Genomic DNA, 27,081 nt, shown 5'->3' with positions numbered 1-27,081 from the left:
CGCAGGGTGGGCTTAACAAGGCCAATCAAGAGAAAATCACGTCTACAGAGCGGATGCAGCTGGGAGCGGGACCAGAACCTGGAAACCAGCTCTCCCGCGCCCCCCCCCCCCCCATCCCACTTTCTCCATTAAATTCGCGGCCAAAGTATTTGTTTAATTTCTCCTCCATTTCCTTGTCTCCCATTATAATTTCTCCCTGTCTCAGCCTGTAAGGGACCCACATTTACTTTTGCTAATATTTTCCTTTTTGCATACCTATAGAAGCTTTTGCAGTCTGTTTTTATGGTATACACAAAATATAGTACTTACAACCACACCTGATGGTCAGGGAGTCAAACGCGTTACATTTCTGTGCTCAGTATATTCAGATGGATCAAACCCTCCAAATCCAAATCTCGTTACAGGCTGCCACTTTTTATACCTTTCTGAACAACAAGTTCCTGATCAAAATGTTCATATATGGTAAGCTACACAGACCTGATCACATCTTGTTCACGTATATCTTTAAACTGCAGAGTAGTGACTAATAGGCAATTTTACAATACTTCTATTGATTGACGTGGGTGAATATGGAAACATCTTGCTTTCCATTTTCTCAACCTTCTTATCTCTTACCCTCACTACTTGAGAATTTCCACATTTCTACATTACATGACTATACCAAAAGTTAAAATACAACTCCTTATAAGAGTATCTAATTGGACCTATACCATATCAATTTCTTCATTTAATAAGCTAATTTCCTTACTAATGTGAATTTTTCCATTGGGCTAATGAGATCAGTATAACTCCATTATGTCGTTACCTTATCAAAAATGCCTTTTCTTATTACATATAATTGCTATTCTACGAAGTGAAACTTTCAATTATAAGTCTGTCTTTGATTCAGCACAGCTTGATTTCCCCCCATTCTGCAGAAAGCTTAATTAAAAAGATATTTACCTAGATATTTTTCTTTTGCATAACTAACTATTATCCTTGCACCCAGTTGATTGTAGCTCCCTGAAACTTAGGAACCACTATGCAAATGGTACATCTCTCACTAAGCAGGTGGTTACTTCATATTTCAGCCTCGGTTCAAAAGTTAAGTAGTCACCATCTTAGTACACTTAGTAATTTAAGAGAATCATACTTCCCTATTTAGCAAACATAGGCTGAAATTTATTACAATATAAAGACAAATCAATCGTGGTATGTCATTAGCACAGTTTAAGTAACCCTTTCCTTACATTAGAATATTGTGTCCCATTTTGGGCACCCTACTTTAGCAAGAATGTCAAAGCCATGGAAAGGGTACAAAAGATTTTTATGAACATAATATTGGGGATAAGAGGCTTTAGTAATGAGAGATTAGAGAAAGATTTAACTTCGCAGTTGACGGTTGTAAATACTAAACACTACAGAATGGGGATATATCTTGCTAATTTTGGCTTTCATGAGAACAGAGAAGGCTAAGAAGATAGCTGTTCAAAATTATGAGGGGTTTGATGAGGTAAATAGGGAAAAATTATTTTCATTGTTCAGTGTTGGCAATGAGAGGGCACAAATTTAACATCATTACCGAAAGAAAGAATGAAGGAAGCGGTCAGGAGAATTTTTTTTTGTACACAGAAGGTTGTTAGGATATAGAATGCCCTGCCAGAAGCATTGGTAGTAGAGGAATCCATAATAGGGAAATGGACAAATAGAAAATCATTAAAAGGGTGTGGGGAAAGGGCAGAGAAATGCGGCTAAGAGCTGGCGCAAAATTCTATGTTTCTAAGGGAGAAAGAACACGGGGAAAAGAAAAAAATCTTGCATTAATATCCCCGTGTTGGCCATAAATACTCTAAAGCCAACAAAGTCACTCTGATTAACCCTTTCCTTACAAATGTAACGTCTTTTTAATTGGCTGTCATTCATTTTCTGTTTCCTTCATCTTTCCAAATCTTTTGCTGGCCTGACTTCTGTCTTGGCTGTTCCTTGGGTTTACTGCTTGTTGTAGAATACTGTGAGTGATACTACCCTTGATGTTAGACTGCTTGGAGAGATTTTGGTTGTGGGCAGTACCAACTGTAAAATTGTTTTTTGACCAAACTTGTTGCATCCCAGAATGTGCTTTGCTCGAAGAGAACACTGGATTAAGCCGCTACAATGCTTTACTGTCTTAGTCACAAATACTGTTCATATTTTATGTTTAATAAAGTGCTGCAACTAATGTATTTGTGTTTTTTTCCGTGCAGATTTGGGACATTGGTGGTCAGCCAAGATTCCGAAGTATGTGGGAACGTTACTGCAGAGGAGTCAATGCTATTGTGTAAGTTTTCAAATGATAAAATGTGATCTTTCTACTTTTTTAATGTCACATGTCTTACTTCAACCTCTCAAACTAACTCAATTCCCTTTGTTAATTTCACAGTTCAGCTGAATGTGTATCCATTGAGTGCATTTGAATACAGTGTACCCTGATGTTTGCCTTGTTTTTAGTTACATGGTGGATGCTGCAGACTTTGAAAAGACTGAAGCTTCAAAGAATGAACTCCACAACTTATTAGATAAGCCACAGTTGCAAGGAATTCCTGTAAGTCTATTTTTTTTAACATTGTGTTTAAATTGTATTGCAAAGTGCCTAAAAATTAAAGTAGGAGAACCTTATTCCCAAGCTTTCTCTAGCCTTGCAATTGTTTATGGAATGTGTATTTTCTATCTGTTACACAATTCTTTTCTAATCATCTTTTTAAACTAACATTTATTTTTTGTGCATCTGTGCAACTCACTAGTTTTCTAAAATCAAAGTTCACAGTCCCCATCTGTGTCTTGCTTGAGGGCAGCTCTCGAGTTATGTGTAATACTGTGCACCAGAGAATTATGGGATGTGGATCTGTGTGTACGGTTCCCCATATGGTGAGCTCCGTCTGTGTCGTGCACCTGCTGGCATTTGCAAAATGGAGGCCAGGCACGTTCCCACAGGAGGAGGGCAACACTACAGGACTAATATATTAAATAGTTCCATTTTAGGAAGGCTCTTTCAGTTGCTGTATGACAATTGTGAAAACAGCACCCACTAACAATATTTATTTGCCGCCTCTTTTTATAGAGGGAAAAAAAAAGAGACAGCAACACTGAATTTTAGCTAAGTCAAGCAGGCCATGAAAACAGCCCAGAAATACATGGTTCAGTGTTTTTTGAGGACCACAGAAAGATTTGCATTTATATAGTACCTTTCGCAACCTCAGGACATCCCAAAGCGCTTTACAGGTGAAGGCGAAGGGGTGCCATTGCCATCAGGCAATGCAATGAATACCATTGTTCTCAGCAGACCAGAGATTGTTAGTTTTGTATTCAATTTGATAAGAAGAACAGGTAATGGGAAGAGGACCCCAGACATGGTGTCACAACTTCCAGAGGGCAAATTAAATAAAGTTGCAAATTCTGACTCTGAAACAACTGTGCTTTCTGTTCTTTGTCTTTTGTTACTGCTATTGCTGCTGTTTCCTACATTACAACAGCGACTACACTTCAAAAGTACTTCATTGGTTGTAAAGCGTTTTGGGACATAAGGTGGTCGTGAAAGGCGCTATATAAATGCAAGACTTTCTTTCTTGCTGTGGAATTTGCCCCATTGATGTGAGTCAGACTCCACAGCTTAAAGCAGTCTGTGAAATAGAGGGGGTAAGCTTTCATCCTATATCCTCCATTTTGTACAATTATAGTGTTAACTCATTGGATTCATGTGGTCTCTTTAAAAAAAAAAAATGCTGCTTCTCTTACACATTATGGTGCTGTCATCCAGAATAACTCTCTCCATGTTTGTAGGAATGATTTTGTGCATCAAAAAGTGTATCACTTACTACGGTGCTAGTAATATACATTGCTGACTGAATGAGAAAAACATTGAATGTTTTATAGTAAGTCTATACTGAAGGAGCAATGAAAATTATACTTTTACATCAAATACTTTTACATTATGACTATCTTGCTTTAAGCCTTTGTGCTTTGCTTATATTGCTGTAGCAGAGTCTGAGATGGTATTTTGTTCTAAAACCTTTGCAAATGGGAAAAAAGGTCATAAAAATGAAACTTTATTTTGACAAAAGCTTGCAGTTTTAAATTGAAATGTCTTTGCGTTATCATTCAGAGACAAAAATTGACACCCCAAATATGGAGGAGTTGGCCAGTCAGAAACCCAAAAACAGCAGTGTCATTCGCTGTTGTGTCAATCAGTGCACTGATGCCAGTGCCATTTTCACTCAGCAAATCAGTATGGTTAGCGCAACAGGAAGAAGACATTCGGCCATAGTTTGCTGTGGCAGGGCATCTAATGGCGTATTTTTAAAAAATGTATTCATTCTTGGGATGTGGGTGTTGCTGGCAAGGCAAGCATTTATTGCCCATCGCTGCTGTTAGTTAGACTTTCCCTTGCACGTTTAGGTTTTAAACATTTTTGCATGGCATGTTGCCGAAAGTGCGAGCTGCTAACGTCACAGCGAGGGAAACGGGGCATTTGGGACCTGAGTGAACAGGGCAAGCAACTGTGTATTGTCATAACCAATCAGATTGAAGGATTGTGAAATTAACAGCGCAAGGACTGAGAAGGAAGTGTAAGTTAGAATGGGTGAATTCAATGCCAAATCAGGTACAGAAAGAGAAATAGAGAGGGAACAAGAGATTGGATGAAGAGAGAGAGGAAAAAAAAGAAACAAAGGAAAAGTTAAAAAAAATTCCATTAAAAATTTTACATTTTTATGATTTCCAACAACAATTAAAACCTGAAGAAATGAGACTCCACACTTGTGATAGTTAATTTTCAGTGCCAGATAGTTTGTTTGGCAGTAATTAATACTTACCACATTGTTAAAAGGGTACTTAGACTGGCACGGACAAGACTTCACTTTCTGTGGCGCGTTTACTGTTCATCTATCACGCAAATCACACCGTTCGATACATTTCAATGGTGCCACAGACAGTGAGATGCCATTTTTGCAAAGCTAACGGCGGAACATCTCGGACAGCAACATTTGGATTTCCGTGTTTAACCACGCATCTGCCCTCATCTGAAGTTGCTGTAGCATTTGTGCATAAATAATAGCACACACCATTAGTCTCACCATTATTTTGACAGCAAATTATGGCCCATTATTTTATAAAGAGTTCTGTAACAATAGATCAGTAGACTAAAACAGTTCAAACTTCCAAAGTGTATTTTAGTGCACTAACTCAGTCTACCATATTAAACAGTTTATACATACTTCAGAAATCCTAGAAAAATCTCTGGTCAATGTCATAGAGACAATGGAGTCTCATTAGGGATGTTTGTATTGAAAGATTAGGTGGTACAGTTGTCTGACTGTCCGTTCATCTCTTAGGACTTGAGTTCAGATCTATCCCAGCTTGAGGGGATCGAAAGCCTACTCTATCTCCCTTATTTGTTATCTTGCCAGATTCATTAAGGATGGCAGCTGGAAAAACTGGGTATTTGCTCGGTCTTTCCGACTGCCACCAGTCTTCAGAGCTCGGTTAGCTGTCCAATGAAAGTGCGGAGTTGGATTCAGTGCAAGTGTCTCGTCTTGATATCATGGCTGCAGAATGAATCCCTGGATGTTTTGGGCATTTTTTTAAGATGTCTTGAGATGTGAGTGATACTGCTAAAGCAGCATTTATTGCATATTCCTAATTGTCCTGAGGATATTAAGAGTTAACCATGCAGTGTGGGAGTCACATATAGGGCAGACGCAGTAAGGGTGGCAAGTTCTCTTCCCTGAAGGACCTTGCTGAACCAGTTGGGTTTTCGTGACAATCCGGCAGCTGTCATTGTTGTGTTTTCTTATTGCTACCTCACAAATTGCCAGATTTGTTGAATTCACTTTCACAACCTGCCATGATGGGATTTGTCCTCACGACCCCGTAGGTCAGCAGTCCAGTACCATAGCCATATCATCTTATACTCGGCACATGTTAATTGGCCAGAGAGAACTGCAGCAAGTCACACATGTGTGGAGTTCTGGGACTAAGATCATAGCTGGTCTGCACATAGATACTTTTAAAGAAAGAAAGAACTTGTATTGATGTAGCGCTTTCATGGCCTCAGGATGTCCCAAAGTGCTTTGTAACCAATGAAGTACTTTTGAAGTGTAGTCACTGTTGTAATGTAGGAAAAGCGGCAGCCAGTTTGCGCACAGCAAGGTTCCATACACAGCAATGTGATAATGACCAGATAATTAAGTGTAAACATGGGAGAATGGGGGTGATTTTCCCCAGATACTTTAGCCAAGATGAGTGTCTTAAGCTGAAATGCCGGTTTAGCTCTTTGAAGTTGGAGTTGAGCTTGCGCTAGGAATGGCCGCCCGGAGGATCGTCAAGGTGTTGATTGCCATTTAAATTGCCTGCTAGCGCTCATTAAGGAGGCTACATGGTAATTTGGTGGATAGCACTTGACCTAACACGCTCTCCTAACAGTGGCCAGCTGATCGGGAGTAAACAGATCGTTGCAGAGGATTTTAAGCGCTACTTAAAGGTAATCGCCTTTTACTGTTCACTTGTTGCTGGAGGTTTGAAGAGGACTTTTGAAACACATCGGGACTTTCCCAAGACTTCACCAACACTCTTATCAACATTTATTCTGGAAATTCTGAGGACTTCACCTAAAAAGAGTAAGTGCTGTGCTACTCTACTTTATTGGACACCTTATAGGAGTCACCACGAGAAAGGGAGTCCTTGGTCATCGGCATCTTGCTAAGGATCCCCCCTGATCTGCAGGAGGAATGGGAGGAGGACATGAGGCCAGGCAGAGCAGCACTGGCTGCTGTAGGAGTGAGAGACAGGAAAGTGAGGAGGGTGAGGTGGACTCCATCTTCCCCCCCCCCCCCCCACCCAGCGGGTACAGGACATTCCTCCTCCTTTGGACCTCCTCCACCAGGACCTCCAGTGCTGCGTCCGAGAACCTGTGCACTCTCTGACTCGGTCCCTGAGCCATCCTGAAACGTGCCGTTGTGTGTTAGCCAGCACACTCCACACAACATATACTGCTCCATGAAAATTGCATCTAATCAGCACTTAAATGCTAAAGCTGCAGATGTCTGTTTAGCACCTCCAGGCAAGTTCAAATTACGTTAATCCGCAATTCGGACCAAAATTGCATGCTAAAACCCGACTTTCAAGCAGGTGTGTCTTATTCGCACTGCAATCATTTAGCCCTGTTTTCACCCTTTCTTCAAAATAGCCCTCGAGGTCTCCTCGGGCCAGTCTCCCTGGAGACCATGAGGAATAAAAGTATCTTAACATTCCCATAGAAAATGGGTTTGGGTAATCTCAACCAGGATCTTTCAGTGCTAAAACAGAAGAGTTGGCCGTGCTGGTGGTTATTTTGCTGTCTGTTGAAACAAACTAAAAGCGCGGAGAACTTTTATCACTTTTTCATTCATAATATGCCATTAGTGCACTGTGAACTGTGAGTGTACTGTCATATAAAGCAGGCAAACTCTCTCCAGCACCCTGAACCCTACTTTTGTGGGTCATGAGAACAGAGGTTGGAGGTGTGGAAAATGTAGGCCTTTTTCTACTGGCCCTAAAATAGAGATTGAAACGTACAGGTGCACTAAAAGGGTCACATTGTGCCTAAAGGTCAGGAGTCTCTGCCTGAGCACCACTCTCCCAGAGCAGAAAATGGCTCCAAATATACTTGTAAATTTGGAAACAGTATCGTACCTAGTGATGAAAGCTGCTGTGTTTCAAAATCAGTTAATTGCAGCACTAAATGCGAAGCATCCACTTTGAAATGTGGGTACACCTTAAGTTATTGAGAGGAAAGGACATGTATCGTGGACCATCAGCACTGTGCTTAATACATTGCTTCATTTTCTTTTTTTAAATGAGGCATTACATGTTTACAATAAACTGGTTAATGCCTCTGTTAAAACAGCAGTTAAAGGGAATTTGATATGAATGTGTTAAGTGTTCAGACACACGCCGTAGCATGAATACCTGAGTGTTCACAAGAATCCACCAAGTCATTTGTAGCCAAGATGATTTAAAGAAACTGAGGTAAATAAGAAAATAGGAGAAATCTTCCTGAATACTGTTCTTGGTAATTTGCGATGATCAGTTATGACTTCACTTTGCCAGGCTAATTCAGATAAGTACAACTTCAGGTTTAGTGACTGAAAACTGAACTTGCATAAGTGTCTCAAAGTGAAGACATCCGAATGAAATTGAGATTTGTCTACATTTTGGTTTTTGTTGGGTGTGATATTTAACAAACACAAATGTGATGGTGCTGAGTTTAATATAACTTGTAGTTTGAAGTACATTTTATGTGTGAAGACGAACTGTACTTTCTGAAAGTTCACTTGCAGTGTTTTAGTTTACAGTGTCAACTTGAGGTCTTGTCGCTCTATTCTCAGCATCAATAAATTTTGTTTGTGATTTGCTCAACTTCCTTTGAACTTTGGATGGCTTTTGTGACAAAGCCTCTACTCCCAGCTGAGAAATATTTCTAGATTGGGGTGAGTGGAGCTGTAACTGTACACTTCTAGCTTTGTTCTCATTAAAATGATACTTCTAGTGAAGCATTGGATGCTGGATCTTACAGGAGGCGAAACCGGCAAGACTGAGCCTATTCTGCCTAAGGTAGACTTCTTGATTTGCTGATCACAGAAAGAAAGGCTTGCATTTATATCGGGCCTTTCATGACCTCAGGACATCTGAAGCGCTTCATGGCCAATTAAGTACTTTTGAACAAAAGCAAAATACTGCGGGTGCTGGAAATCTGAAATAAAAACAGAAAATGCTAGAAATACTCAGCAGATCAGGCAACATCTGTGGAGAGAGAAACAGAGTTGACGTTTCAGGTCGATGGCCTTTCGTCCGAACTGGAAAAAGTTAGAGATGTAACCCATTTTAAGCAAGTGCAGCGGCAGGGAGAGGAGGAAAGATTAAAAAAGGGAAGGCCTGTGATAGGGTGGAAGGCAGGAGTGACTAAATGACAAAAGGTATGATAGTACAAAGCACAAGGAGATGGTAATGGGACAAGTAAAGAAACAAAATATGTGTCTAAATGGGAATAGCAGAATCAACAGCTGCCATGTGAAAGAGGGCAGAGGTTATAGTCTGAAATTGTTGAACTCTATGTTAAGTCCTGTAAAGTACCTAATCGAAAGATGAGGTGCTGCTCCTCGAACATGCGTTGAGCTTCATTGGAACAGTGTACGAGGTCGAGGTCAGAGTGGGAGTGGAGCGGAGAATTAAAGTGACAGGCAACCGGAAGCTCGGGGTCACCCTTACAGACTGACCGGAGGTGTTCCACAAAGTGGTCAACCAATCTGTGTTTGGTCTCCCCAATGTAGAGGAGACCGCATCGTGAGCAGCGAATACAGTATACTAAATTGCAAGAAGTACAAGTAAATCGCTGTTTCACCTGGAAGGAGTGTTATAAAGTGTATATAAATACAAGTTATTGTTGTTGTTACCACTGAGCCAAGGCTGACTCCTTACGGGATGGGCCGAATGGCCTCTTTCTGTGCTATAACCATTCTATGATACTAGTGAATATGGAGAAGTGCCAAGCAGGTCTCTCCATTTTGTGTTTAGAATAGTGGAGCAAGATGGTAGAAATCTTAAAAGGGAGACAAGGTGGGACAGAAATCCACTGTTGATGTGAGATTGGAAGGGAAGTCTGTACTGTTGTACTTGCATCTAATATCTTTCTGATTAATTTACATGATCGTTGAAAAACTGTTCCCTCAAAATCAGTTGCTGTGTTGTGAGAGTGATTCAGTAGTTGTGTGTGCTTAAAAACAGACTAAGTTGGCATTTATATATTGGAAGTAGTAGGAAAATGATCACCAAGTACTGCAGAATAAAAGCCAATAAAACTTCCACTGCATTGATTTAGAATTTTTTAGTCTTTATCGAGAGCATTTGTACAGGGCAAAGCAAAATACTGCGATGCTGGAAATCTGAAATAAAAACAGAAAATATTAGAGGTCTGAAAATACTCAGCAGGTCAGGCAGCATCTGTGGCGCGAGAGACAATTAACCTTTTTACAGGCAGTGTTGTAATATTGACCATTTTGAAACTAGAGGTTCGTTCCAAAATGTCATTGGAAATGTGTCATCCTCAACGCTTTTTTGAGAACATACATCAGTATTGCATCAGTGTGATTATCGATCTCTTGCAAATTTTAAAAAAGTTTTTGATTTTTCTTGTTTCAACTGTAATCTGTTCATTCATAATGATTGGCTTCTTGAAGTAAGTTTTTTTAAGGCGAGAAAGAAGGCCATAGAAGTGCTGCTACCTTGACAAAAAAAAAAGTCTTGCACTGCATATTTTCGAGAATCTGATGCTGTGGTGCATAGAAGACTGCTTGACGTTCTTAAAATGCTGCGGCCTAATAGAAATAAAAGTGCACAAGGTGCTTCTGTAACTTGTGAAAAGTTTGTTTTTGCACAGCATGTATTAAAGGCAACCCTTGGTACAATTCCATGGGTACAAAGTGAAAAGCCAATTTTTTTTTTTTAAGTCTTTTTGCTGATTTTTCACTGCTCTCTTTCCTCAACTCCGGCTGGGGTATGGGTCCACTGTGGCTCTTCAGTACCTCACTCAAGTGGCTATTCTTCATATGTGAATGCAGATGTTGGACATTGATAGGCTGTTCAACTGTGAATGGCATCACATACACATCCTTGCCTGTCCTCATCTAAGATTCACACACACACCTTCCCGGTGCCAGGGTTAATGATATCTCCTCACGGCTGGAGAAGGACTTGGAGTGGGAGGGGGAGGATCCAGTTGTCGTGGTCCACGTAGGATCCAACGACATAAGTAGAACTAGGAATGAGGTTCTGCTGTGGGAGTTTGAGGAGCTAGGATCCAAATTAAAAAGCAGAACCTCAAAGGTAATAACCTCCCTCCCTGTGTAACTGGACTGAACCCCCCTGCCCTGCGTAACTGGACTGAACCCCCCGCCCTGTGTAACTGGACTGAACCCCCCGCCCTGTGTAACTGGACTGAACCCCCCGCCCTGTGTAACTGGACTGAATCTCTAGATTATTACCTGAGCCACGCGCAAATTGGAATAGGGACAAACAGATTAGAGGCTTAAATGCGTGGCTCAAAGAGTGGTGTGGGAGGAAGGTGTTTCAGTTCATGGGGCACTGGCACCAGTACTGGGGAAAGAGGGAGCTGTTCCAATGGGACGGGCTCCATTTAAACCAGGCTGGAACAAGTGTCCTGGCGAATCGAATAACTAGGGCAGTAGAGAGGGCTTTAAACTAATGAAGGAGGGGGTGGGAGGATTCAGGAAAGAGTAAATTTAAAAGCAGCAAGAGAAATGTCAAGGCTCTAGAGCAGAGTAGAATTTTGGGTAAAAATAAGCAGAGTGGGTCAGGAAGGGACAGAGAGAGTAACAAAGGTAATAGGGCATCAGTGACTAAGTGATACTGGGGGAAAAATAGAAAAAAGTCAAAGTAAAGGCACTATATCTGTGCGAAGCATTTGCTACAAAATAGATGAATTAATAGCACAGGTAGAAATTAATAAGTTTGATCTACTAGCCATTATGGAGATGTGGTTGCAAAGTGGCCAAGGTTGGGAACTAAATATTCCAGGATACTTAGCTTTTAGAAGAGATAGGCAAAATGGAAAAGGAGGAGGGGTAGCCCTGATAAAGGATGGGATAAAGACAGTAGAGAGAAAGGATCTTTGCTCTGAAAATGAAGAAGTAGAATCAGTTTGGGTGGAGCTAAGAAGCGGCAAGGGGCAGAAAACATTGGTGGGAGTTGTTTATAGGCCCCCAAACAGTAGTTGTAATGTAGGGCAGAGTATAAATCAGGAAATTAGAGGCGCATATAACAAGGGTAATACAGTAATCATGGGGGACTTTAATCTATATATAGACTGGGCAAACCAAATTTGCAGTAATAGTGTGGAGGATGCATTCATGGAATGTATACAAGATAGTTTTCTAGATCAGTATGTTGAAGAACCAACTAGGGAACAGGCTGTTTTAGATTTAGTATTGTGCAATGAGAAAGGGTTAATTAATAACCTTGTGGTAAAGGGGCCTTTAGGGAAGAGTGACCATAATATGATAGAATTTTATATTGAGTTTGAAAGTGATTTAGTTAAATCCGAAACTAGGGTCTTAAATCTAAACAAAGCAAAGTACGTAGGTATGAGGGGCGAGTTGGCTAAGGTAAATTGGGAAACTACATTAAAAGGTATGATGGTAGACAAACAATGGCTAGCATTTAAAGAATTAAGACATAATTTACAACAAATATACATTCCTTTAAGGCACAAAAACCCCACAGGAAAAGTGGTCCAACCGTGGCTAATGAGAAATTAAAGATAGTATTCGATCAAAGGAAGAGGCTTATAATGTTGCCAAAAAGAGTAGTAAGCCTGAGGATTGGGAGGATTTTAGAAATCAGCAAAGGAGGACCAAGAAATTGATAAAGAAAAGGAAAATAGAATGAGAGGATACTAGCGAGAGACGTAAAAACAGACTGTAAAAGCTTCTGTAGATATGTAAAAAGGAAAAGATTAGCAAAAGTAAATGTGGGTCCATTACAGGCTGAGACAGGAGAAATTATAATGGAGAATAAGGAAATGGCAGAGAAATTAAACAAATACTTTGGCTGCGAATTTAATAGCACTAAGGGGGCGGGTGTGGAGGCGGGTCCGCTGTTAAAATAGCAAAGATTGACCGGGTAGGAAACCCGCTGTCAACCCGTCTCCACGCAAGTCTCCTAGGTGTGTCTGCCAGCGTAGAACTGACCCGACACTAAGCGGCGGGGGATACAATTCAGCTACTTAAATGGCCTGTTAAGCGCCAATTTAAACATAGAAACATAGAAGATAGGAGCAGGAGTAGGCCATTTGGCCCCTCGAGCCCGCTCTGCCATTTAATGAGATCATGGCTGATCATCCAAATTCAGTACCCTGTCCCTGCTTTCTCCCCATATCCCTTGATCCTTTAGCCTCAAGTATTTATATCCAACTCCTTCTTGAATATATTTAATGAATTGGCCTCAACTGCCCTGTGTAGCAGAGAATTCCACAGGTTCACCACACTCTGGGTGAAGAAATTCCTCCTCCTCTCAGTCCTAAATGGCTTAGCCCTTATCCTTAGACTGTGACCCCTGGTTCTGGACACCCCCGCCATCGGGAACATCCTTCCTGCATCTAGTCTGTCTAGTCCTGTTAGAATTTTATAAGTTTCATTGAGATCCCCTCTCATTCTTCTAAACTCTAGCGAATATAAGCCTAATTGACCCAATCTCTCCTCATATGTCATTCCTGCCATCCCAGGTATCAGTCTGGTGAATCTTCGCTGCACTCTCTCCATGGCAAGAACATCCTTCCTCAGATAAGGTGACCAAAACTGCACACAATACTCGAGGTGTGATCTCACCAAGGCCCTGTACAACGGCAGCAAGACATCCTTGCTCCTGTACTCGAATCCTCTCGCTATGAAGGCCAACATACCATTTGCTTTCTTAACCGTCTGCTGCACCTGCATGCTTACCTTCAGCGACTGGTGCACAAGGACACCCAGGTCTCATTGCACTTCCCCTTTTCCCAATCTATTGCCGTTCAGACAATCTGTCTTCCTGTTTTTGCCACCGAAGTGGATAACCTCGCATTTATCCACATTGGGCAGATGCATGGCAAATGCAGTATAATCACCCAAACTGTCCAAATTTTCTCTGCATCCTCCTCACAGCTTTGTGTCATCTGCAAACTTGGAGATATTACATCTAGTTCCCTCGTCTAGATCATTTATTATATATATATATATATATATATATTTATATATATATATACACACTAGTGAATAGCTACCGATCCCTGCGGTACCCCACTAGTCACTGCCTGCCACTCGGAAAAATACCCGTTTATTCCAACTCTTTGCTTCCTGTCTGCCAACCAGTTCTCTATCCAAGACAGTACCTTACCCCCAATCCCATGCGCTTTAACTTTGCACGCTAATCTCTTATGCGGGACCTTATCGAAAGCCTTCTGAAAGTCCAAATACACCACATCCACTGGTTCTCCCTTATCTATTCTACCAGTTACATCCTCAAAAAATTCCAGTAGATTAGTCAAGCATGATTTACCTTTTGTAAATCCATGTTGACTTTGTCTGATCCTGTCACTGTTTTCCAAGTGCTCTGCTATTACATCTTTTATAATAGACTCTAGCATTTTCCCCACTACCGATGTCAGGCTTACCGGTCTATAATTCCCCGTTTTCTCTCTACCACCCTTTTTAAATAGTGGGGTTACATTAGCTATCCTTCAATCCATGGGAACTGTTCCAGAGTCTATAGAATTTTGGAAGATGACCAGCAATGCATCTACTATTTCTCTGGCCACTTCCTTAAGTACCCTAGGATGTAGATTATCAGGCCCTGGGGATTTATCGGCTTTCAATCCCGTCAATTTCCCTAACACCATTTCCCTACAAATACTGATTTCATTCAATTCCTCCCTCTCAATAGACCCTATGTTCCGCAACATCTCTGGGAGGTTATTTGTGTCCTCCTTTGTGATGATAGAGCCAAAGTATATATTTAATTGGTCAGCCATTTATTTGTTCCCCATTAGAAATTCCCCTGATTCTGTCTGCAAGGGACCTACGCTTGACTTCACCAATCTTTTTCTCTTCACATATTTATCGAAGCTTTTACAGTCAGTTTTTATGTTCCCTGCAAGCTTACTCTCATAATATATTTCCCCCCTCTTAATTAATCCCTTTGTCCTCCTTTGCTGAATCCTAAACTGCTCCCAATTCTCAGGTTTGCTGCTTTTTCTAGCCAAATTATATGTCGTCTCCTTGCATCTTATGCTATCCCCAATTTCCCTTGTTAGCCACGGTTGAGTCACCTGTTTTGTTTTATTTTTATGCCAAACAGGGATGAACAAATTCTGTAGTTCATCCATGCGATCTTTAAATGTTTGTCATTGCCTATCCACCGTCAACCCTTTAAGTAACGTTCCCCAATCCATCCTAGCCAACTTGTGCCTCATAGCATCATAGTTTCCTTTATTTAAATTCAGCACCCTAGTCTCTGAGTCAACGACTTCACTTTGCATCTTAATGAAGAATTCTATCATATTATGATCGCTCCTCCCCAAGGGGCCTCGCACAACAAGATTGCTAATTAATCCTTTCTCATTACATAATACCCAATCTAAGACGGCCTGATCTCTAGTTGGTTCCTCGACATATTGCTCCAGGAAAGCATCCCGTATACACTCCAGGAATTCCTCCTCCACAGTATTGTTACTAATTTGGTTAGCCCAATCTATATGTAGATTAAAATCACCAATGATAACTGCTGTGCCCTATTGCTCGCGTCTCTAATTTCCCATTTAATGCCATCCCCAACCTCAGCATTACTGTTTGGGGGTCTGTATACAACTCCCACTAACGTTTTCTGCCCCTTGGTATTTCTCAGCTCTGCCCATACAGATTCCACATCATCAGAGCTAATATCCTTCCTTACAATTGTGTTAATCTCTTTAACCAGCAATGCTACCCCACCTCCTTTTCCTTTTTTCCTGTCCTTCCTGAATATTGAATACCCCTGGATGTTGAATTCCCAGTCTTGCTCACCCTGGAGCCATGTCTCCGTAATCCCAATTATATCATATCCATTTACATCTATTTGCGCAGCTAATTCATCCACTTTATTACGAATGCTCCTCGCATTAAGACACGAAGCCCTTAGGCTTGATTTTTTAACACTCTTAGTCCTTTTAGAATTCATGGGCCAGTAATTCCGGTCCCAACGCGTGAGTACGGACAGGGTACTCACGCGTGGGCCCGTTGGAAGTGCCGGATTTCAGCATGCACAGCGCATGCGCGGGAAACCGGCATTTCCTCCAAGGGGTCCAGAGGTCCAACGCGTGTGCACAGGACTCTGCGCACGCGTTGAACTTCCTTCTTTTTGACAGGTTTGCCCGTGTGTAAGGGCCTCAACTTTTTAGAAATGTAAAAAGGAGACGTAAGAACTTGATTCTTTAAGGTAAGTGGTCTATTATTTAAAATTATAACATTTTTCCCACAGCTTTATTGTTTTTAAGGACTTTACAGTAAGTTAAGTTTATTTTTAGACCCGATTTCTTAAAAAAAAAAAATTTTCAAAATTTGATTAATTGTTTAAAATAGTTTTTTAAAGTTATTTATAGTTCATTTAATTATTGGGATGTTTTTTAAAATTTTATTTAAAGTTTAAGTAGTGTTTTGGGCGCCCGTAGTTTTCATGAGTTTGACAGTTCTTACTATCAAACTCATGAATGAAGTTTTCCCTCCCCTGATTGGCTGCCCAGTGCTCACCTGATCCCAGCCGGCACATTGAACTAACTACACCGCTGGATCAGGCAAGCACAGCGTGCCGACAGCTGAACCGGGCCAGTGACACGAATTCCAAGCAGGCCCAGGCTTCAGCTGTCGGCGCGCCGGGTAAGTGCACATCCGGGGCTTGCAAGCGCGGCAAGCCCCCGAACCTAATTTCTGGGCCATTATGTATTGTGGCCCTGTTTGATTTACACCCTTGATTTCTCTGCCTTCCACTTTTGCTTTTCTCCTTCCTGTCTTTTGCTTCTATCCTTGCTTCCCTTTCCTCTGTCTCCCTGCACAGGTTCCTAACCCCCTGCCATTTTAGTTTAAACCCTCCCCAACAGCACTAGCAAACACTCCCCCTAGGACATCTGTTCCGGTCCTGCCCAGGTGCAAACCGTCCAGATTGTACTGGTCACACCTCCCCCAGAACCGGTTCCAATGTCCCAGGAATTTGAATCCCTCCCCCTTGCACCATTTCTCTAGCCACGTATTCAGCTGAAATATCCTTCTATTTCTACTCTGACTAGCATGTGGCACTGGTAGCAATCCTGAGATTACTACATTTGAGGTCCTATTTTTTAATTTACCTCCTAACTCCCTCTATTCAGCTTTTAGGACCTCATCCCATTTTTTACCTATATCGTTAGTACCTATATGCACCACGACAACTGGCTGTTCACTCTTTCTCCCCCCCCCCCCCTCCAGAATGCCCTGCAGCCGCCCCGAGACATCCTTGACCCTTGCACCAGGGAGGCAACATACCATCCTGGAGTATCGTTTGCGGCCGCAGAAACTCCTTATTCCCCTTACAATAGAATCCCCTATCGCTCTAGCTCTCCCGCTCTTTTTCCTCCCGTCCCATGCAGCAGGATCACCCATGGTGCCAGGAAGTTGGCTGCTGCTGCCTTCCCCCGATAAGCCATCTCCCTCAAAAATATCCAAAGTGTTATATATGTTTGAAAGGGGGATGGCCACAGGGGACCCCTGCACTACCTGCCTGCGCCTACTACTCTGCTTGGTGCAGCTTTTACCTGCGGTGTGACCAACTCCCTAAACGTGCTATCTACTATGTCCTCAGCATCGCGAATGCTCCAGCATGTATCCATTCGCAGCTCCAGTGCCACAATGCGGTCTGTCAGTAGCTGCAGCTGGATACACTTCCCGCACACGTGGTCGTCAGGGACACAAGAAGTGTCCCTGATTTCCCACATAGCACAGGAGGAGCATGCCACGGGGCCGAGCCGAGCTGCCATGACTTACCCTTCAATTAATTCAAATTAATTTAAATCAAAGCAATACCACTAATTACACTACAATTAAATTATATACTCAAGGGCCCTTGTTTACTACCACTCCCCGCTACACAACAGAGACCCTAGAAACTATAATCCACAAAAAGTAAGTTTTGAAAAAAGCGAGAGAGAGAAATGCTCACCAACCAATCGCTTACCTGCTTTCTGGTGACGTCACACTTCGATTACTTTTTACTTCTCCCTGCTGCCGCCGGTGAGTCTGGGCCGCTCTCGCTCCCCGCTCTTTAACTCCTCAGTCTCTGCGCTCAGTCTCCACCCAGGGCTGCTCTCGCTACTGCTGCTGTGAGTCTGGGCCGCTCTCGCTCCCTGCTCTTTAACTCCTCGGTCTCTGTCATGAATCTTATCATGGCTCATGAAGTAACACTGGGCGGCCAGCTGGTGGCGCCGTCCAACGAGTATAAATACTCGGGCGTGGGCCCAGCTTGCTCAGGATGTTTCTGTAACCAGGAACTAGTGATGTAACTAGAAATCTCATGGTTTTGAAACAGTTGATTAAAGCCTTGTTTTATATTCAAACCAAGTGCTCAGTAGTATTTTTACATAAGTCTCCGCGCTCAGTCTCCACCCAGGGCCGCTCTCGCTGCTGCCGCCGGTGAGTCTGGACCGCTCTCGCTCCCCGCTCTTTAACTCCTCGGTCTCCGCGCTCCGTCTCCACCCAGGGCTCTCGCTGCTATCGTTTTAAGAGTATTTTGGGGCTTACTCCTCATTTTACCTTCTCCCCCATGGGTTACCCACTGTTCGGGGAACACACCGGCTCAACCTGGCGTGTTTTGAGTCTGCTCTGATGTTTTTGAAAAGTTGACCACTGCAGAAGTGGTGTAAAGGATGCCATGTTGCAGATGGTGAGTTTCAGAGCACAGAAAATGTTGGTTACTGCATTTTTAATACGTATAGAGATTTCTTCAGCTTACAAGTTTTTAGGTCCAACTCTGCGTCCAGTGCCACCTCATTAGGAGAACCTCTCTCACCATTGACAGATCGCTTCTGTCATCTCACCTGCAGCTGCCATCTATTCGAGCAACATCAGAGCCAATGAAACAATCAGACCTTGGTCCTCCGAATCCTTCCACGATCAGCCCCAACACCATTACCAACCTTCTCCACCATCACCTGATGCTGCAGTGGATACAGGGCATCAGCTCCTAACAAAATTGCTGGCCAGGAGGCCAGTGATGGCATCACCATGGCCAGATTTTCTTCTCTTGACGCTGTAAACCCTGGCTGCCACATAATGCGCTAGGTTGACACCATCCCACATCAGCACCGTGAAGCACCCTTTAATGTCCAAACCATTCCATGCACACCCATCACTATAATGGGGGGGAGGTTATGACTGTATGTCCCTAGACATCCAGGGGGCTCTAGATTTGTTAGTCACACCTTTTTTCTTTAAGGGCACATATTTGGTCTGAACCCTCCGGATCTCCTCCTTGAATGCCTCCCACTGCTCTGACACTGATTTACCTTCAAGTAGCTGTTCCCAGTCCACTATGGCTAAATCCCTTCTGAGCTTAGCAAAATTTGCTTTTCCCCAATTTAGAATTTTTATTCTTGATCTATTCTTGTCCTTTTCCATAACTACTTTAAATCTAACAGAATTATGGTCATTAGCACCAAAATGCTCCCCCACTGATACGCCTTCTACCTGCCCAGCTTCATTCCCTAAAACTAAGTCCAGAACCGCCCCCTCCCTTGTTGGGCTTGTTACATACTGGCTAAAGAAGTTCTCCTGGATGCATTTTAGGAATTCCGCACCCTCTATACCCTTCACACTAATTTTATCCCAGTTAATATTGGGGTAGTTGAAATCCCCTACTATTACTGCTTTTTGTTTTTGCTCTTCTCAGAAATTTGTCCAGATATTTGTTCTTCTCTCTCCCTCTCACTGTTTGGGGGTCTGTAGTACAATCCCAACAGTGTGATCGCCCCTTTTTTGTTTTTCAATTTGACCCATATGGCCTCGTTTGATGATCCCTCCAACATATCATCCCTCGTCACAGCTGTAATTGTTTCTTTAATCAATACCGCGACCCCCCCCCCTCCCTTTTTCCCTCCCTCTCTATCCCGTCTGAAAATCCTTTAACCAGGAATGTTGAGCTGCCATACCTGCCCCTCTTTCAGCCACATCTCTGTAATAGCTATAATATCATAGTCCCAAGTATCTACCTGTGTCCTCAGCTAATCTGCCTTGTTCGCTATACTCCTTGCATTGAAGTATATACCATTCAGTACAGGCAAACCTCCTTGTTGACTACTATCTAGCCCTTGATTCCGCTGTCCTTCCAATTTACTTTCTACGTTTTTGTTTTCCAATTCCAGTTTTTCTTCCCTCCCTATTGACTCTATACTTAGGTTCCCACCCCCCTGCCAAGCTAGTTTAAACCCTCCCCAACAGCACTAGCAAACCCTCCCGCGAGGATATTGGTCCCGTTCCCGTTGAGGTGCAACCCGTCTGGCTTGTAGAGGTCCCACCTCCCCCAGAAACGGTTCCAATTCCTCAGGAATCTAAAGCCCGCCCTCCTACACCATCTCTCCAACCACGCATTCATCTGCTCTATCTTCCTATTTCTGTACTCACTAGCATGTGGCACTGGTAGTAATCCGGAGATTACTACCTTTGAGGTCCTGCTTTTTAGCCTCGTTCCTAGCTCCCTAAATTCTGCCTGCAGGACCTCATCCCTCTTCCTACCTATGTCGTTGGTACTGATATGGACCACGACCTCTGGCTGTTCACCCTCCCCCCTCAAAATGCCCTGCAGCCGTTCAGTGACATCCTTGACCCTGGAAACAGGGAGGCAACATACCATCCTGGAGTCACGTCTGCAGCCGCAGAAACGCCTGTCTGCTCCCCTAACTATTGAATCCCCTATCACTATTGTAGTGTATGTAGCTTTAAGAGCCCCTGTGTACTGTAATACCGGTAGTGACCACTCGGGTATATAAGCCTGTATAGCGTCTTGTATCTTTTAGTTCAGCCCTGACCTTCGACTAGTAAAGACCTGTTAAAGTTATTCTTGTGGTCTGTGTGCAGTGATTCATATTAACCATAACTGGAACACACAGACTTAACAACTATTGCTCTCCCTCGCCTCTTTCCCCCTGCCCCCCCCCCCTTGCCTGTGCAGCTGAGCCTTCCATGGTGCTGTGGACTTGGCTCTGGCTGCACTCCCCAGAGGAACCGTCTGTTGGTTGGTGAGCAAGATGGGCTCACGGGACTCCTGCACTAACTGTCTGGTCCTCTTCTGTCTGACGGTCACCCATTCCCCCTCTGCCTGCACACTCTTAAGCTATGGGGTGACCACCTCCCGAAACGTACTATCCACATAGCTCTCAGCCTCGCGGATGCACAGCAGTGACTGCAGCCACCGCTCAAGCTCCATAACCCCGTGCTCGAGCTGCTGTAGCTGGCGACACTTCCCGCACATGTGGTCGTCCAGACCACACGAGGTGCCCAGGACTTCCCACATGGCACAGGATGTGCATTCCACGGGTGTGAGCTGCCCTGCCATACTTCTAATTAACAGACTATTTACTATCCTAGCTGGAATAAACTTAAAAAACTTTAAGAAAGCCAAGTAAAGCACTTACCAGATACTTGTCAATCAGCTCCCTCTTTTTGAACGTTTAGTTTTTAATCCTGGCTCTTAATTTAAACCAATGCCCAAGATAAAGAGAGAAATACTGATCAACCAATCACTTCCCTGCTTTCCTGTGACGTCACTCCTTGTTTTTTGGACTCCTGGATTTTTTCCCCTCTGCTCCGGTTCCCAGCTCGGTCTGCTCCTCCTCGGCTGTATGACAACACATTACCGGAAACTTCACATGGACCTTGGCTAAACCTCTCAAGTGCCTACGATAGCAAAATACTGCTGGAAATGCTGGAAAAACTCAGCAGGTCAGGCAACATCCGTGGAGAGAAATTTGAGTTGACGTTTCGGGTCGAAACCCTTTTTCAAAACTGGAAAGAAAAGAAAATAGATCGAAGGCAGGGCTGCGATCAAACAAAAGAAGTAAAAGAGACAATAAAAGGTATTCGAAACCAGACGAGATGGTAATAGGCCGGTGGAGACAAAAGGCAGCTGAGATTAGGTGTGAAGTGTACTGGCAGGTAAGAGCCAGCTGCCAGGTGGGAGAGAGAAACAAAAGGAAAGGGGGGGGGGTGGGGGAAAGGAAGACCCAAAACAAAGGGGTGGAAAAAACTATAAGTAAAAAAGTAATAGGGGCCAAGGTTATGATCTGAAATTGTTGAACTCGATATTGAGTCCGGAAGGCTGCAGAGTGCCTAATCGGAAGATGAGGTGCTGTTCCTCGAGTTTACGTTGAGCTTCCGTGGAACAATACAAGAGGCCAAGGACGGTGAGGTCCGAGTGGGAATGGAGCGGTGAATTAAAATGACAGGCGACCGGAAGCTCGGGGTCACCCTTACGGACTGAATGGAGGTGTTCCGCAAAGCGGTCACCCAATCTGCGTTTGGTCTCCCCAATGTAGAGGAGACCGCATCGTGAGCAGCGAATACAGTATACTAGATTGCAAGAAGTACAAGTAAATCGCTGTTTCGCCTGGAAGGGGTGTTTGGGGCCCTGGACAGTGGGAAGGGGGGAGGTATAGGGGCAGGTGTTACATCTCCTGCGCTTGCACGGGAAGGTGCCAGGCGAAGGGGAAGGGCTGTTTGGGGTGATAGAGGAGTGGACTAGGGTGCCTCGGAGGGAGCGGTCCCTACGGAATGCTGAAAGGGGAGGGGAAGATGCGTTTGGTGGTGGGATCACTTTGGAGGTAGCGGAAATGGCGGAGGATGATCCGTTGAATGTGGAGGCTGGTGGGGTGAAAGGTGAGGACAAGGGGAACCCTATCGTGGTTCCGGGAGGGAGGGGCAGGGGTGAGGGCAGAAGTGCGGGAGATAGAACGGACAGGGTCGAGGGGCGTGTTGACCACGGTAGAGGGGAATCCTCTGGTTGCGAAAAACGGAAGACATGTCGGAAGCACTGGTGTGGAAGGTGGCATCGTCGGAGCAGATACGGTGGAGACGGAGAAACTGGGAGAATGGAATAGAGTCCTTACAGGAGGCGGGGCGGGAGGAAGTGTAGTCCAGGTAGCTGTGGGAGTCAGTGGGCTTGTAGTGAATATTGGTAGATAACCTATCCCCAGAGATGGAGACGGAGAAGTCGAGGAAGGGAAGGGAAGAGTCAGAGATGGACCATGTGAAGGTGAGGGAAGGGTGGAAATTGGAACCAAAGTGAATGAAATTGTCTAGTTCGGGGCGAGAGCAGGAAACGGCACCGATACAGTCATCAATGTATCGGAAAAAGAGGTGAGGGAGGGGACCTGAGTAGGACTGGAACAAAGATTGTTCGACATATCCCATGAAAAGGCAGGCATAGCTAGGACCCATGTGGGTACCCATAGCAACACCTTTGATTTGGAGGAAATGAGTGGAGTTAAAGGAGAAGTTGTTCAATGTGAGAACAAGTTCAGCCAGGCGGAAGAGGGTGGTGGTGGATGGGGACTGGACGGGCCTCTGTTCAAGGAAGAAGCGGAGCGCCCTCAGGCCATCCTGGTGGGGGATGGAGGTGTAGAGGGATTGTACGTCCATGGCGAAAAGGAAGCGGTTGGGGCCAGGAAACTGGAAACTGTTAAAGTGGCGGAGGGTGTCCGAAGAGTCGCGGATGTAGGTGTGTTGTTAGTTGGTATGCTTGCAGTAGGGTGTGAGGAGTGGCTAGTGGGATGGGGAAGTGATAAAGTAGATAGAAGGGGTTGGGTGGAGGTGCAAGGTAAGTTGGTGTCCTGTGGAGGTCCCTTCCGCCTTTGCAAGGGAAGAGAACCTCCCTGCGTGCTGTGACTCCCTCCATAAGCATATGGAGGGAGTCATTGGAGAGCCTGGGTGCAAGCATTCAGCTTTGTGCAGTGTTTGTCAGTGTTTGCAGCACCTCAGTGACAGAACAACTGTCGAACTCCATGTGGACGTGGTCCCTTTAAGGAAACTGGCTGATGACGCGTCATCAAATTACATCATCAGACCTGCTTCCTGTTAATTGGCCGGTAAGCCTGCAGGGCGTGCTTAACAGCCAATCAAGGGAAAATCACGTCTGCATGGTGTTACCACGATGCAGCTGGGAGCAGGACCGGAATCCGGAAACCAGCTGTTCCGCCTCCTCCATTAAATTCGCGGCCTTTAGTCGCAAAAAACTTCCCGTAAATAGTGGAGAACCAAGGGTCTAGCGAGAATGAAGAACGGAAATAAATTAGTATTAGTAAAAAAAATAGTCCTGGAGAAATTAATGGGACTGAAAGCGATAAAACCGCTGGACCTGATGGCCTACATCCTAGAGTTTTAAAAGAGGTGGCTATAAAGACAGTGGCTGCATTGGTTGTCATCTTCCAAAATTCCATAGATTCTAGAATGGTTTCCACAGATTGGAAGGTAGCAAATGTAACCCCACTATTTAAGAAAGGAGGGAGAGAGAAAACGGGGAACTACAGACCAGTTAGCCTGACATCAGTAGTAGGGAAAATGCTAGAATCTATTATTAAGGTCGTGGTAACAAGGCACTTAGAAAATAATAAAACAGGGAGTAGGAATAAATGGATCATTTTCGGGTTGGCAGGCTGTAACTAGTGGGGTACCGCAAGAATCAGTGCTTGGGCCTCGGCTATTCACAATCTACATCAATGATTTGGATGAGGGGACCAAATGTAATATATCCAAGTTTGCTGATGATACAAAGCTAGGTGGGAATGTAAGTTGTGAGGAGGATGCAAAGAGGCTTCAAGGGGATATAGACAGGCTAAGTGAGTGGGCAAGAACATGGCAAATGGAATATAATGTGGAGAAATGTGAAGTTATCCACTTTGGTAGGAAAAATGGAAAAGCAGAGGTTTTTTTAAATGGTGAGAGATTGGGAAATGTTGGTGTTCAGAGGGACCTGGGTGTCCTTGTACATGAATCACTGAAAGTTAACATGCAGGTACAGCAAGCAATTAGGAAAGCAAATGGTATGTTGGCCTTTATTACAAAAGGATGAGTATAAGAGTAAAGACATCTTACTGCAACTATATAGGGCCCTGGTGAGGCACACCTGGAATGTTGTGTACAGTTTTGGTCTCCTTACCTAAGGAAGGATATACTTGCCATAGAGGGAGTGCAATGAAGGTTCACCAGACTGATTCTTGGGATGGGGGGATTGTCCTATGAGGACAGATTGAGTAGACTAGGCCTATATTCTCTAGAGTTTAGAAGAATGAGAGGTGATCTCATTGAAACATACAAAATGTTTACAGGGCTTGACAGGTAGATACAGGGAGGATGTTTCCCCTGCCTGGGGAGTCTAGAACCAGGGGTCACAGTCTCAGAATAAGGGGTAGGCAATTTAGGACTGAGATGAGGAGAAATTTCTTCCCTTAGAGGGTGGTGAATCTTTGGAATTCTCTACCCCAGAGGGCTGTAGAGGCTTAGTCGTTGAGTATATTCAAGACAGAGATCGATAGATTTTTGACTATTAAGGGAATCAAGGGATATGGGTGCAGGAAAGTGGAGTTGAGGTAGAAGATCAGCCATGATCTTATTGAATGGTGGAGCAGGCTGGAAGGGCCAAATGGCCTACTCCTGCTCCTATTTCTTATGTTCCAGCAGGGGCCACCAGCAGGTGACCAGGGCAGGAGCTGTGAGTGGTTTTCCCTCCCTAGTCCAAGAGCACTACGGCCAATTGTAGCTCCCCAATCTCCACCTTGATATTTTAGCTGACTCGACCCAGAATGGGATTTGAAACTGGGACCTTCTGGTCTGTGTGGCTCTGCTGTGTGCTGCCTTTATCAATAGCTTTCTCTTGGTACAGGTAGACTACCCTTTATCCGGACTTCCGAAAACCGAAACCCTCTAAAAACCGAGCGTAAGTCGTGCGTACGACTTACGCTGAACGAAAAAACCTTCGGTTTTTAGAGGGTTCCGGTTGCGGAAGTTCGGATAAAGGGTAAGTCGTGCGCACGACCCCCCGCCGACCCCCCCGCCGACCCTGCCAGCCCCGACAACCGCCGACCCCCCCCCGCGTACCCTGCCGGCCCCGACCCCCGACTGACTTACGCTGAGCATCAGCGTAAGTCGTGCGCACGACCCCCCGCGGACTCCCGCCGACCCACCTTCCGAAATCCGAAATTCTCCTTTATCCGAAACTCGGCTGGTCCCGAGGTTTTCGGATAAAGGATAGTCTACCTGTAATATAAAACACTGCTTTTCATTCTGTGATATGAATGGTATTTTATTTCTTCAGCCTGTATCTGGATTAGTTCAAAACTACATTTACTTTCAGTAGTAAAGCTGCTTCTTGTTGCAGTTGCCCTGAACTCCTCTTCAATCCTGAGTGAGTGGAAAAACCTTTGGTTCCTGCTGCCATGCAGTCATGGAAACCCCAACTTAAGAAGCCGCTGTGAAAGTCATCAGTTCCAACAGATCCTTAAATCCCAGGGACATTCTTGTAGTTCCCTAATTGTGCCATAGCTCCACACTGCCTCAACTTTCTTCCTGTTAGAAAATGTACTACAGCTAAACGTGAAATATGTTGGGTTTTTTCTGTTTATGTTTCTCCTTAATTAAAATGTCTTAAATGTGCATAACTTGAATGTATGCCTTCATTGAACATTTCAGGTATTAGCAGATGTGTAGTGCTTTCTGGAACAGTGTTCCCCAGCTAGCTTTTTGAGGCTTGGAATGTTTGAAAAAGTGACTTAAAGCCATCCAGTTTGGCTAACATTCCCAGTGATATTTGATTATATAACTTGGCAATGAATCGTGTCACCTGCAATCATGAACATTTGTTTCAGTAATCTCGCATGTTGGCATGTTGTGCGTTCTGGTAATGTATCACACGTTCTCTATTTTTCCCCATTGTATAACTGGTGTCAGCTGTGGCACCGCAAAGTTCATACTTTACCGTATCTTTCATAATTTGTACTTTAAAAAAAAAAAAGAAGCAAATTCCAGTAATGTTTACCATTCTAACTATGATCTCCCTGGAGTTTTTTATTTTCAGTAATTTTGCATTGGAAAATCAGAGCACAAGAGACGGGCTTCCAAAGAACAAGTTTTAATCATTTTCTTGTAAATGTAATTTTTAAGTCTTTGTTACAAACTTTATTTCTAGTACTAAGTTTTTACACTTAGTAAGAGCCAAAGATGGCAGCTGAAACGATTTTCAGAATATGAGTGGTTTGATGGGTTCTTCTTTTTTCTTTTTTGACAGATTTTGATGATCATTTATGCTTGAATTGTTACTTTCAGGTGTCCTTGGTAGTTCCTGTTTGGAAGTTCAATTTCCTACTTTCCTTATGTTTGAGTTGACGTGCTTCATCCTCACACTCAGTAGTGAATGTTCCTGAGCCAAATTAGACGTTCAACTTCACAGTCCTAGAGAATTTCCTCCTTCTGTGCTGTAAATTCCTATGATTCTGAG

The 27,081-nt window shown here is 43.8% G+C and overlaps 1 protein-coding gene across 2 annotated transcripts in view; it reads left to right on the top strand.

The window, feature by feature from the left end:
- The window catches only part of LOC147106048 (ADP-ribosylation factor-like protein 8B-A), a 157,023-nt gene that overhangs the window by 65,149 nt on the left and 64,793 nt on the right, over positions 1-27,081 (top strand). For both annotated transcript variants that reach the window (XM_086008752.1, XM_086008753.1), the window contains exons 3-4: positions 2,223-2,296; positions 2,467-2,560. In XM_086008752.1, coding sequence (XP_085864878.1) covers positions 2,223-2,296; positions 2,467-2,560 — 168 coding nt within the window. The remainder of the gene's footprint in view (positions 1-2,222; positions 2,297-2,466; positions 2,561-27,081) is intronic.

This window comes from Somniosus microcephalus, chromosome 16 (assembly GCF_052327205.1).
Source record: "Somniosus microcephalus isolate GS21.2 chromosome 16, FLI_Smic_1.0, whole genome shotgun sequence".
Lineage (NCBI taxonomy): Eukaryota > Metazoa > Chordata > Chondrichthyes > Squaliformes > Somniosidae > Somniosus > Somniosus microcephalus.
This window is presented reverse-complemented; position numbering and strand designations above follow the sequence as displayed.